This window comes from Echinops telfairi, unplaced genomic scaffold (genome assembly GCF_000313985.2).
Source record: "Echinops telfairi isolate 266 unplaced genomic scaffold, ASM31398v2 ScPeMD7_9;HRSCAF=40, whole genome shotgun sequence".
NCBI lineage: Eukaryota > Metazoa > Chordata > Mammalia > Afrosoricida > Tenrecidae > Echinops > Echinops telfairi.
Window position 1 is genome coordinate 77,410,809 of NW_022103906.1, and position 13,395 is coordinate 77,424,203.

The 13,395-nt window shown below is 49.0% G+C and overlaps 2 protein-coding genes and 1 pseudogene across 3 annotated transcripts in view; 2 read left to right on the forward strand and 1 right to left on the reverse strand.

The window, feature by feature from the left end:
* The window catches only part of PAIP2B (poly(A) binding protein interacting protein 2B), a 33,288-nt gene extending 30,762 nt beyond the window's left edge, over positions 1–2,526 (forward strand). Inside the window, exons 3-4 of the mRNA XM_004696078.2 lie at positions 1,529–1,705; positions 2,395–2,526. Of these exons, the coding sequence (XP_004696135.1) occupies positions 1,529–1,705; positions 2,395–2,451 (234 nt within the window). The 3' untranslated portion in view covers positions 2,452–2,526. The remainder of the gene's footprint in view (positions 1–1,528; positions 1,706–2,394) is intronic.
* LOC101659658 lies at positions 204–907 on the forward strand (annotated as a pseudogene).
* Positions 2,527–8,349: 5,823 nt separating the features above from the next.
* Positions 8,350–13,395, reverse strand: part of NAGK (N-acetylglucosamine kinase) — a 10,189-nt gene continuing 5,143 nt past the window's right edge. For both annotated transcript variants that reach the window (XM_030884612.2, XM_045286926.1), the window contains exons 6-9: positions 12,047–12,134; positions 11,251–11,348; positions 10,478–10,556; positions 8,350–9,921 (exon numbers count right to left, since the gene is read on the reverse strand). In XM_030884612.2, the coding sequence (XP_030740472.1) occupies positions 9,731–9,921; positions 10,478–10,556; positions 11,251–11,348; positions 12,047–12,134 (456 nt within the window). In that variant the 3' untranslated portion in view covers positions 8,350–9,730. The remainder of the gene's footprint in view (positions 9,922–10,477; positions 10,557–11,250; positions 11,349–12,046; positions 12,135–13,395) is intronic.

The following is a 13,395-nucleotide window of genomic DNA, read 5'->3' on the forward strand; positions in this document are numbered from 1 at the left end:
AGACCCATTAGCCACTCAGAGGTAAAGCTGTCTGTTTTCACACAGATTTACAGTCTTGGAAATCCTAGGTTACTATGAGTTGGAAACAACTTGGTCACAGTGGGTTATCCATGTATTGAGCTAGTTACATGGTCACAGGCTTTTTTAATCATTCATAAAATGGCCGCTTCCTGATCCGGTGGGCTTGGTCCGGGAGGCCAGACATGAAGATCACGAGGCAGAAACACACCAAGAAGCATCTCGGCTTCTTCCACATCAATTTCGGAGTTCGCGAGCCCTACCAGCTGTTGCTCAATGGCACCTTCTGTCAGGCGGCGCTGCGGGGCCGCATCCAACTGTGGGAGCAGCTGCCCCGCTACCTCATGGCCGAGACGCAGCTGTGTACCACCAGGTGTGTGCTAAAGGTGTTAGAAACGCTGGGAAAGGAATTATATGGGCAAAATTGATTGCATAGAAATGCCAAGTTCGACATTGTCCCCATTTCAAGAATGCAGTGAGTGGATCCGAATGCCTGCTTTCCATGGTTGGATCAAAATTTGTCAGTGAAAATCAAAAGGCCTGGAATTCCTCTCCTGTTCATTATATAGAACACGATAGTTCTGGACAAACCTTCTCCTAAAACCATTGCCTTCGTTAAAGCGGTTGAGGCAGGTCAGCTTGTCTCCGGGCATGAGAAGCAGAGCATCCAGGAACTCAAAGGAGAACAGGGGCTAGCAAAGAAGCCTGAGCAGAGGAGGAGAAAGCACAAAAAAGTCAGTGGCCCCAATCCTCTTAGCTGTCTGAAGAAAAAGAGAAAAAAAAACAAGATAAAAAACCATCTTCTGCTTCTGAAAAGAAAAGAAGAAGAATCCAGAACACAAACTCCTCCAAAAAAGTGCTTTTGGAAAAACTGAATGCAGAAGGGTAACAACTCCTGTGGATTCTTAAAAAGACTTTCAAATGTAAAAAAAAAAAAAAGTTGTGGAAGTGTACTTGTCATAAAAGACAAACCTTTTTATAAAGGAGCCTGGGCCCATAAGCCTCTGCCTACAGTTATTTGTAAAATAAAGAGTGAATGGCTTCAGGTGGGACATTATTCACTTTTCTTACCGAGTGATTTTGGAAATTGGTTTTGAAGCCAAAACAATTATCTGTACCTCCCCAGCCCCATTATTCTACAAATAAAGTAGTTATTAAAAAAAATTCATAAAATGGGAAATTTAGGAATGATGCTTCTTAAAATCAAGAAAAGAATTTCTCTCATGATTTTCCCAAGTGCTAGGTGAGTGGAAAATATCTGTATTGTATATTAGAGACCTGGAAGACCTACCTATTCCTCAGTCTTATTGTTGATAGAATTTGGTTATGAAAATCAAAACAATTTTCTCTGATCAATCATTAGAAAAAAAGCATCTGTATTCTTAGTAGATATTATACAAGATCATTCCTAATTGCCGAGTAATAACCTCAGGAGAAAGGTGGGGGGAAAACTTGGAAGGGGTGTGTCTCACTGGGACAGTCCATCTGAGCTCCTCCCCTTTCTCGCCAGGTGGAGGAAGAGCTGCAGGAGCAGGACTTCTTGGACCGTTGCTTCCAGGAGATGCTGGATGAGGAAGAACAGGACTGGTTCATTCCATCACGAGACCTGCCTCAGGTCATGGGGCAGTTGCAGCAGCAGTTAAATAGTCTTTCAGTTGGCGACAGTCATGAATCTGAAGACATTTTGGTAAGTGCCATCCATCTACGGTTCCGCATACAAGTGGAACTGGGATTAAGAATACAAATGGGAACACTGAAGAGGTTTGGTTTCAAAGGACCGCTTGCTGCTGTCATCCCCTTTTACTAACTCCCAAATCTATATTTAATAGAGTTTTAAATGTTATAAAAGTTGTCTGCTGAGCTAGAAAGGAAACGAACTCCTGAGAGCCCCTTATCCACTGGGAAGGCATGCTAGGTTAGCTTTCTTCTTCCATATTTGTTGTGTCCTCACACAACACCTGTTCTGAAAGTTTGTGCCCTGCAGTTTGGATGTTTACATGAGCGTATATAGACAAAAAGGTGAGTACAGACAGGTGAATGAAATATAGGGATGGTGGCGACCAAACTGGTTTGATGGAATACTCTTGACTTTCATTAGGGTAAGGTACTCAGTGAATTGAAAGATTTTTTGTGGAGTTAAACTTACAGGCCTCCGAGGAGAATTTGTAAGCCTCCTGAAGGAACAGGAGTCAAAAGTAAGGAGCCTTTGTGAGGAAGGAACTCTGCCTGTGAGTGCCGTACCGCCCGATGGGCAGAGAATCTTCTCTCTCTCTCCCTGAGGCTGAAGGGAAGATACTGGAAGCAGGGAGAAAGTACAATAAATGACCTAATGTACAACTTCCTTTGGGATTTATGATCTCTTGATTGTTCTTTCAGAGCAAAAGTAACCTGAACCCAGATGCCAAGGAGTTTATTCCAGGAGTGAAGTACTGAACTGACACAAAACTTAAGAAGGACCTGTATGTCCCCAAAGCTGGGGACTGTGCTGCACAAAAAGGAGGAGCTGAAGACGGGTGGGCGGGGAGGGGTGTTCATAGGGGCAGGGGACAGTGTTTTAACTCCATGACTTGAGTAACTAATGTGCTTCGACGGAGCCTGCGAGCCTGCGAGGATTGCTCTTTTGTTCTACTGCCTTTCATGGGGAGCAGTTTCCTTTATTTTTTATATATTTAATTCTTTTGAGTTAAGGAAATTGCCATCATTTCCCCTCCCTTCATGGAATATCTGCTATGTGTGTTTAAACAAATAAGCTGACCAAGAAAAGCTGGGTGTTTGAGAAATGCCTGCTCACCTTGCTGTATACTTCGAAGGACCACGACCACCTGGAGAACTGCTCGGGACGTTTGCTAAGCGGGATGGAAAGAAAAGATGGGCAAAGCAATATGCGTCGCACAGCTGCCATGCCCTAGACACGAGGAACTGAGACCACCAGGAGCCTGTCAAGCCCACTCCTCGCCTTGCACCCCTGTCTAAGGAAACACAGTCTTAAAGTCCTCATTTATGTAGAGCTCCCATGGTTGGTCACAGTTGTAAATCAGAGGCAAGGGCTGTGATGGTGGTGGTCACTGGAATCATCAATTACTGTTGTCCTACCTGTAAGCCTTTGTTTAAACTCCCATCAGATGCATCATTTATAGGGTAAAGAGCACTAGGCCACCTCATCTTTCAGAGCGTCTGTACACCGGTCTCCTGGCTGCTCCACCCTTACTCCACTTGGTTACAAAAAGACATCATTACGAAAGCTGTCTGAGAAGCGAGCTGTGTTGGCCATCACCTTGAACCTGTTACTTGTTCTTAATTTTATTTTGTGCAATTTAGGTTTTTCCCAGTGCCCTAAACCCTTGGTCCCCTTGGTATCTTCATTCCCTCAGAAAAGTTTTATGCGTTTTTTACAAGTAACTATTTCAGGACATTGCAAGAAGTTCAGTTGACAGTTTGAGACCTTCTCCTCACGCTGTAGAGGCATGCAGACGAACTCCAAAAGCCTCGACAAAGAATCACAAGGCCTGTCATTGTCACGATAGATTCAACTATGATTCTTCTTTGTAGTCCCCATGTTTCCTGCTTTGCAAGCTTGTTAGTCAAGGTCTCTGGGTGCGTTCCATTTGTCTTTCCTGCCTGGAACTCCCTGGGGTGGTTGTTGGTGTACTCATAAGGAACTAAACTGGCTACTAGGAGCTGCCTCTGTGCAACCAGGATATAGGTGGTAGAGTCATGTCTGCAAGAGATCGGGTCTAGTCCGGGCTGTCCTGGGACTTGCAGGAGCTCGAGGGTAACTGTGGTGTGTGGCTGGTAACGGCACTGTGTGGCAAGCCTAAAAGGGAATGGCCACACAACTTGAAGTCTTTTGTAAATTTGGCATGTGGGTGTGAGACGGAGGTTGGAAGGAAAGGACTGGGGCTAACTGAAAGCTAAAAAAAACAAAACTTGGTTTTCTTATGGGTTTCCTTGTTGATTTTTTGGACAGCCACAAGTTGATGTCATATGTAAAGTATGAATCTTTTCCTCATTTGAATCTTTAAGGTACCGTCATGACTTGTAAGGTCATATATCATAGGAGACTAGCTTGGGGAGCTTGTATTCCCAGACAAACACATTGATTCCTCAAGCATCTACCTCAAGAGAACGGTGGAACCTTACCTCTCTTTCAGAGAAAATTGCTAATGAACGACATCATCCCCTCCTCTAATAGAAGCGCAGACATAGAGGCCTCTCTCTCTTGGGCTGCTTTTCCTCCCTCAGTCTTTATGAGGCTGCTCATCCGCAGAATTCTGAATACTGCTGGCAATGTGCTGACAGGCTGTACCTTCTCAGGCTGTGGGGGTGTCCATTGTGAGTGCAGCAGGTTCTGTGGCCGCCCCAGCTGGCAGTCTGGCAGGGATCCAGTCTGGTGTCTCTTCCCCCGGAGGAGGCCACTCACCGTCAGCAGGGTAGGCTGGGCAGCTGGGTGCGTGATGTCCTTCACCAGGTCCTGGATCCTTCAGAAGTAAGTGAGACACTTCTAAGGGGTAGGACTTGTGCAAAACGTGGTTCATTCTTGTAGCCCAACTCTTCTCCACCTGTTCTGCGTTGTGGGTTGAGAGCAGGATTACTACCCAGATCAGACTCCGCGATAATTTGCATTTGTCAATTTCTTAGCCTAAAATGTGTTTGAGATTTGTTGACCTTTCACCAAGGAGAGACTGGGCGCCTCAGTGCGTCTGACTTTTCCTCATGGGAGAGGTTCCAAGTGCAGGTTGGGCTCAACACCTTTGCATGTTAGTGTTGAGACAGCTATTGATTTATGAGTGATGGTTTTCCTGTGGAATTCAAACCACTACATTCAAACGGTTTTTTGGGTTTTTTTTTGGCAAGGAGAAGTTTGAGGATTGGTATAGAAACGGAGCTGTCGTAATAGTGGCCAGGTCTGGCTGGTCGCGGTATAGTTAATAAGTGATTGGTTTTAGATTATTATGATTAGTTGGCACAATCTTCAAGATAGAAATTATTTCACCTCTTTCTTTTCAAGAGGTGGAGGCTAGAAATGCCTTTCCCATTTCTTCCGGCCTTTTTAACTTAACTACAGCAGACAGACGGATGATGCATGGAGGCATCCCAGGCTGTGGCACTGAAGGGCTGGACCCTCGAAGCAGCATCCGATTGCCACAGTGAGCTCCTGAGGGCCAGAGAGCGCAACCAGAAGCCAGCCCAGGACAGGGCCGGACCATTGCAGCGCCTTTCACTTCCAAAGCAGAAACCGCTGGGTCTTTGTCAGCTGCCAGTGTTACCTGTCTTAAAATAAAAGTGGTTTGTTTTGGGTTTTTTTTTTCATGAAATACGAAGAAGCTTCTGTATTGCTATAATGTCAGAGCTTTGATTGATTTCGGAGAGGCTGAGAGAGTTGGTTGGTTGAATATGCTGGCAAGTAGTGGCACATGTCAGAGAGGAAAGTTGTGTGACAAAGCCAAAGGGAACGGCCCGCCTGGGTCTTGGGGAGGAGTGCTGCTGCAGACACTGTGCAGGGAAATGGCTCCTGCCCGAGACATTGTTGAGAGACCCACCTAGCAAATGTAATCAAGACTTGGGATGTCCCTCTCTCAGAGAAGCCTGTGTACGCCTAGCCACTCTTCGCTGAGACAATGCCAGCCAACCCTGTCGCTTTGAGAAGTGGGTGGAGAGAAAGGAGAACCAGCCCTGGTTTGGCTCTCCTGCCTCTTCCCTCAGCGCCCCCAGGAGAGCCATCTCATCGCTTCTTGACCATGTAGCCCAGGATTGTGCTAGTCCCTCCGTCCTGTGCAGCGCAGGGAGTACGTTCATAGCCACGGCTCTGTAGCCCTGTGGTGGCGACTGTCATTCTTGGTGAGTCACCATGGTGGAAAGGTTTTGTTCCTATCCCTTGGCTTTTACTCCTCCCTCTGTACTTCTCCCTCTGTACTCCCAACTTTCAGCCATTATTGCTGACCGGGACACAGAAGACCTGAGTCCTGGCCAGCACCCACTGCTGTTCACAGCCAGTCGGAGTTGTTGAGGGGCGACAGGAAGAGGCCAGCCGCATACTCATCTCTGCGTGCTCTCAGCCAAGAGACCCACCTCCAGGGCACGGGAGAGAAAGGCAGCACACCTCTTTATTTCTGCCCTTAGATTGTGTTAGTTACTCGGAGTCTTCATTTCTAAGTCTTCAACACTGAGCTTTCCCCCCCCAATTCTGCTTTCCTTTTGCTTAAAAAAATAATACTAAAAAGAAAACAAAAATACCAAGATCATATTAACATTTTCACTTTGTAAACCCACAACTCAGTGATAATTCTGTCCTGTTGACTGAGCTCTCGGAAATGCTTGACCGCTTCATGCAGGTGGCTTGGAAGGCAGGAAGTCTTTTTTTTTTTTTTTTTTCCAAGACCGCTTTCTTGAGGTATATTTTACATATAGAATTCGTCCATTCCAAGTGTACCATTCAGTGATTTTGGTGACCTTGCTGTAATGCAGCTATCACCATAACTCGGTTTCTGAACATTTTCAAACACTCTGGTTCTACACCACCTCCCACCACCCCACCATAAAGGCACTCTGCCCATTTATACTCATTCAGGTTCCACCTCCAGCCCCAGCCAGTCACTAATGTACCGTCTGTAAATTTGTATTTTGTGGACAAAACCATACATGTAATCTCTTTTGCCTGACTTCTTCCACTTAGCATAGTGTTTTTGAAGTCCATCCACATTGTAATTTAGGTCGGTAGTTTGTTCTTTTCAGTTTGCCAGCAAGGAAGTCTTTACGTTTGGAGGCAGCCCGCAGAAGAGAGCTAGGAGAAACAGCTGCCTCGGAACCAGCCTTTCCTCTTCTGGAAGCTCAGTTTGAGGAGCTTGAACTGATGCAGAAACTTTTATGATTTTGCTTTTTTATAAGGCATGTTTGTGCCGTCTACACATCCGGACTTTTTGAAGCAACCGATAAGTCATTTAATAAGTATGAGCATGTGCTTCAATGGACAAGAAACAAACCTTCCTGTTCCCTTGGATTTGTTCCCTCCTCCAGGCTGGATGGGGCAATCAACCCTAAATGCAGCAGCACATCTCCATGCAGGTAGCAGAAGGGAGCGGAGCTTGTGGTGGCAGCTCTGTGCCACCAGCAGGGCCTCACCCGGGTCTGGATCTCTGTGTCACTAAAGCTGCTGCCATTCTTTTCCTGCTCAAGTGTTACCTGGCAGTTATTAGCACGACTTTGGAGGAGGAACAGGCCTTTACATTTGAAATAATTTTCAAAATATATCAAAAATGGAAAAAGTTTTATTTTTTTGCTATATAAACCAAATGGCAGCTGTTCAAAGTCTCAATAAAATGAGAATAAAACACATTTGCTCACTGTGGTGATCTTTTTCTTAAGATTGGGTCATTCGGTCAAACAGGTGTGTGTGTACGTGCGTGCCTGTGCTCACACTCACGTGCAAAAGGCTTTTTCGTTGTGAAAACTCAGAGCATTGGAAAGGAACATAATTTGGATCCCTCGACAATGCCAAAATTTCTGTTCTGACATGGTGTAAATTGAGTGCAGAATTCTTTGGGAGAGATGGAAATGCCATCTTCAGAAATGTAGATGTTGAGAAATAATAGCTTCACATTCGGATGTTTTTGTACCGAAGGTCTCTATTGTAACAAACTATTACTTACTTTTAGAATCGCATCTTTTGAGATATGATTTATTCATGTTTATGTAACTTTTCATTGAATATTTCACAGAAAAGCAGTTCCATGAATTTTCACCAACTCAATCGGTGAGCATTTTAGTCCTTAGAGCACCTATCACACCCAGCAGACCTCCGATGTGTTTGTGCTGAGTGAATGGTACAGATCCGCCAGTGCTGTTCTTGGGAAGTCCAGTGGCCGCCACGTCACAGGGCCGTGTGCGATCAGAGATGATTGTATACATAAACTATTTCATTGGGGGACGGAAAATAGGTTAAAACTCATTAACATCACTTAAGGCCTTCTGTACCTCAGCTGCTCTCTCAGCCTCAAGAACTGGAGAACAAGCTGCTTCGGAACGAGGTCCGGGGTGATGCCTTGTTTTCCAGTGTGAGACCCATCAAGATGTGTTCCTTACTCAGCTCCCAAACTGCTTTCGAATTCGACCTTGACGATGGATGATTAAGAAGCATAATGGCTGGATCTTGAGGATTAATTGTCTTTGGCATTTGTAAGTTCCACTTTTTAAGGTCATGGCTTGATCCTGCCTTCCAAAAAACCCAAACCAAACACACTGTCATCAAGTTGATTCTGACGTATGAACTATATAGGACAGGGCAGAACTGCCTCTGGGTTTCCAAAACTAAAAGCTACGGGAGTAGAAAGCCAGTGCCATTTCTCCAAATCTATTTATTTGAATTCAAACAAGCAGTATTACTACAGATTATGCAATAAAGGTACTTTTTGACTGCACGTGCCTGGTTCCGGTGATAAATGGAAGTGTAGGTGGTTGACTGTCCCTTCAGCAGGGACTTCAAGTTTTTGTTGCTCAACCGTCTGACTTCCTGGGCTGAGCATGATGGGCTAAGAGTTATTGCCATTCTGTTCAGGATGAATGTGTGAGGGGAGAGGGTAAGTAACACACAAGACTCCCTTGAGGCGTTCATCTCTACTCGAAGCAACCCCTACCACAATTACCCATAGGACTTAGTAGAAATGGAAACTCCCCTTCCCACCTTGGGCCTACACTAAATCCACATAGGGATTTAGTCTTGGGACAGGGCACACAAATCTGAGTTTAAGGAGTGTAAAAACTAGTCTCTGGGGCATGACCCAGCCTGCCAGGAGTGTATAGTCGGCATGGACCAGGCTGGTCTTCAGTCCACCACAAAGTACAGGCAGAATAGGAAGCTCTGAGCCTCTTAGTCAGATGCTGGTGCCCAGACCATTGTTCCTGGTGCCACACATCGTGGCATGCTTTAGCCAAAGCCAGGCTGGCAGTAGCCAGGAATAGGTAGGCCACCTAGATCAGTTATGCCTAATTGGTTGCCTTTGATCTCAGTAATCTTTTATCATCTTTCAAGAATTCATGCAGTTAATAAGCTTCCAGATGGGCAGTTCACTGCTCACCAAGTCAGGTTCAAATTGGAAATGCACCCTCCACCCTCATTTCCAATTATCCCAAACTATGGATAACCTTGAGAAGAAGGGGAATTCCTGAACACTTCGTTGTGCTTGTGAGGAATCTACATGGATTCTGTACAAGAGGCAGTTGTGTGAACAGAGCAAGAGAATACTGCCTGGTTTCAAATCAGGAAAGGGGGTGTGTTGATGGTCCCTGACATCACCACAGGAGAGGGGGGCCCAATCCCCTAGCGATTCCCCGTGACATTTTCCACGAAGTTCTACTGGACAAGGTTGGGCAAGGAAAACTCCGACAGCAGAAAATCAAGAACGCGGATTGGTGGGCAGCCGTACAGTAGGGGGCTGTGGGGACAGGGGAGCCCAGATAGTGGGGCTGCTCCTGTGCTGCAGCCACAGGCCCCGCCCTTGGGGAGGGGCTTGAAGGCCTGGGCCCAGGCTATTCTAAGCCCTGGGTTGCCAGGCCAGCGCCCTGAGGATGTGCACAGGAAGTGGGCTGGGTGACGCTGTCCCACTGGGGCACTTATTTCCTTTTGTGTTCCTTTGAAAAGAAAATGGGAGACAACCTCCCTTCCCACACTCCACAGTCCACTGGGCTTGGATGGACTGGGGTCCTAGCCCTGAGCCCCCTAAGAGAAGTTGTGGGAGTGGAAGGCCATGGCATTGACGTTGTAGTCCATGGGGAGCTGGTGCCCGATGTGCCTGGCCCCGAGGCTGGCCCCGCCCAGGGCCGAGGAATGTCTCAGCTTCATCAGCGTGAAGCCGGAGAAAGAGGTCTGAGCCTGGCTCTCTCGGCCCCGGGTCAGCACCGAAAGGAAACCTGAGGAGAGATGCAGAAGACAGAGGTGAGTGGAGCCCAGAGGCAAGGGAGAGAGGAGGTCTGGGCCCCGGGCCCTCTTGTGGTCCTGGAGGGGCCCCATGCCAACTCCCTAACACAGGGTGCACCAGGGCACAGGAGTCCCAGAAGCAACTGGTGGAGCCCCCGCCAGTGCAGATCCTGGATCAGTGGCCCTAGACTCCCTGCCAGGACTAAGGACTCATGATCACAGGTCATCACATTGGTCAGAGACGGGTTGTAAGAGAGGTCTTTTAACATTTTTTTAAGAGGTTCTATTTAATAAATCGTTTGGAAAAGATCAGCTTTTCAAGAGTCTGGAAGCTGGGGTGGGGGGCGCTGTGCGATTGAGTACTCACACATGGAAGGCCGAGAGCCTTGGCCATTAGTCCATACCCTCGGGCTCCAGCCTCTTGCTGGGAGCAGGGCCTCCTGCCCAGCTCCAAGCTCTCCCTGGGCAGGCAGGCCTTCCAGGGCTACCTCCTTCCCAACCCCATCTCCCAGTCCTCCTTTCCTCTCTGCCGCCTCCACCCAGACTCACCTTCCTTCAGCAGCTCCCAGCTCTTCCACACAGAGCCTACGCACAGGATGGGGAGGCCGGTCTCCCCTTGGAACAAGACCTGGGCGGAGGGCACATGATGGACACTGAGTGCCGACTTCTCCAGGAGTTCCTGGAGACCAGCCCACTGTCGCATCCCAGGTACTGTCCCCTGAGCCAGGACCCAGAAGGTGGGCTCGAACAAACGTGAGAACGCACTGCTAGCGGGCGGATTCAGACTCGTAGCCCCTGGGGACAGACTAGAACGGCTCCATTGGGGTTCCAAGGCCGTCAGTCTTGCGGGAAGCAGATAGCCTCGTTCTCCTGTGGAGGAGCCTCACAGGTGGCAGTCCAACATTTAACCTGATGTGCTACCAGGGCTCCCAAGGAAGGCTCAAGGGAAGGGAAAAGGAGAAGAAAGTCGGGGGGGATCAAAAATACTGGGGAAGGAAGAGAATGGGAAAGGGGACAGGAAACAACGTGGAGGAAGGAAAGAGGAGGGCGGGGTGGACAGGAACAGGAAAGAAGGAGCTGCGGCGTGGGCAGCGTGTAAGACTAGGGCTCTGGGTCCTGCACTGAATATAGGCCAGGGCCACCCACAGGGGAGCCGCTGGACCCAGAACTTTTTAATGCGGTAGCCTTTCTACCGATTTTTTCTCCTATTCTCGGTTCATTTACACTAGCATTCGATGGCCCAGGGTTAGTAGCCTCAGTCCTGTCCCTCATGGGAAAGGACCAAAGCCCGCCCAGCACCTCCCACCCCCACCGCCACCTACCGGGTGGATCACAGGCAGCACAGCCACCACGTGTCTGCCCAGCATTTCCCCAGCTTTCCTGAAGATGTACCTGGAGAGGGCGTCTCCCTGCTGGGCCCCTGGGGTGGGAGGGAGAGAGGCAGGTGAGGGGCCTGGCCGGCACCCAGGGAGCTTCTGGCTCTGTTGCCAACAGCACTCCTGGCTAACCAGAAACCACACCCCTGCCAGGGCCAGCCCCTGGCTCTGAGTGGAGGCTTCCCTGCAGGAGACCAGCAAGCCCCCAGGGAAGCCACCCTCCAGGGCCTCATGCCAGGCACTGGGGACCCTCATGAGAAGGGTGCACTGCCCCCTGGCTTGTTCTCCAGCTGGCACTGTTACTGAGGGTCTGTCCTCAGGACCCCTCAGTTCTGGGAGTTCCTGGAGGGACCCAGCCTGAGCGGCTGCACTGTGAGTCTCCCCCAGCCCCCCACTGCTCACTATGCCGCAGAAGGGGCAGAGCAGGCCCTGGTGGGGAGGGCCCCTAGGTGGTAGCCATCCCAAACAAGGGTGAGTATGGCCCTGATGGTGCAGAGGGAGCAACATGCAGGCCAGCAACCCCTGCGTTCTGCTTGTCCTGACTCCCAACAAACAATTCTCGGAACTTCTCCAGGACCCCTTACTTCTTTGGGTGTAACAGAATGACAGCTCCGCCCCAGGGCCATGGCACCAAGGGCAATGCTCAGGAGTGTGGCTTCCGGCTCCCATCCAAACCCTCCAACTGGGGAGGCCTCCAGGGCGCAAAGCCCCATAAGACCCTGCCCCGCCTCGCCTCTGGTACCTTCTGCAATTTTCTGGCAAAATCCAGCAAACCGGCCTTTATCAAAGTCCCGATACAGGTGGGTGAGGATTCCTAGCCTGTCTGACACCTGGGGAAGAGAGAGAGAGAGAGAGAGCGTGCGAGAGAATAGATTATCAGAATGCCCACTGTGGTAGTTACGTAATCTGGTGTCAATTTGGGACTTGAGAGGATTGAGGGTGAAGGGGTGGAGTCTAGTCTGTCAATTGGGTCATTGCCAATGAGGCCTCTGTGTGGGCATGGCCTCCTGAGGATTCTGGGAACTTCTGTATTTCCACCTTGGAGGCAGGAGACTCTGCTCAGTCCTTGCGAGATATTTCTGAGAAGCCACATGAAGCTAGGCAGTCAGAGTTTCGGAGCTAAAGGAACCATGTGGACAGCCCTGCCAATGCTGAGATGCTTACAGCACCACTGGATCCACAAGACTTCCCACCCACTGGCCTGTGATCTTCCTGCACTCGGCATCATTGCATGTGTTTTGTGAGTCTGAAGAGGAATTTATAGATAGGTACCGGGTATGTGGGCTAATATTGGACTTATGGACTTGATCTGGATTGGGCTGGGATGTTTTCTCAATATTCAACTGCTCGTGTGTATAAAGCTCTTTCATATACACATATGCATGTCCCTGGATTTGTTTCTCTAGCCTCCCTGGACTAACACACCCTCCCCCGGCCAGCCTTCCTGACGGGACTAATGGAAGAGCTGGAATCGGTTTTCTTTACGTCTCGAGAGTGCAGGGAGCGAGCTTTCTCACGAGAAGGTCTTGGTTTCTTCAGTGCAGCGAGGACCGCACAGCTCCTTACCGATGACCCGTGGGGCAGCTCCGTGTGTCTCACAACTCCTTCAGGCGCTCTCAGAAAGATTTCTTTGGCCAAGGAGTTTGAGGGCCACTGCTCTTGACCACCCCCACCCCACGCCCACCCCCAACCTTGGAGTTGCAATGCACATTCGCTAACTAAAGGCCCTGAAAAGTCTTGCAACCTAGAACTCATCTGTTTCTCCCAGCAGGCCTGCTTTGCCCACCCCGGTGATAGTACACCCCACAACGCCTCAAAAGGTCCCAATGAACCAGTGAACCCCTGAATACATTTCTGCAAGTGGAAGGGGAGGCTAAAGTGTGAGCACCAACACCGGTGTACTAATGCATGTTTTATACGCAAGCGTTCACTTACTGTAGGGCAACCCTGGAACTTGGAAAACAGCCTGAGAGATGGAAGTGGTGGTGATAACACACTATGAAAGGCGTTTAGAAGCAGTGTGCCGACTCGGGATGATTGCTTTACTCTATAGGCCCCACCCCCACCCCCACACTCCTCCCCTTGACCCAG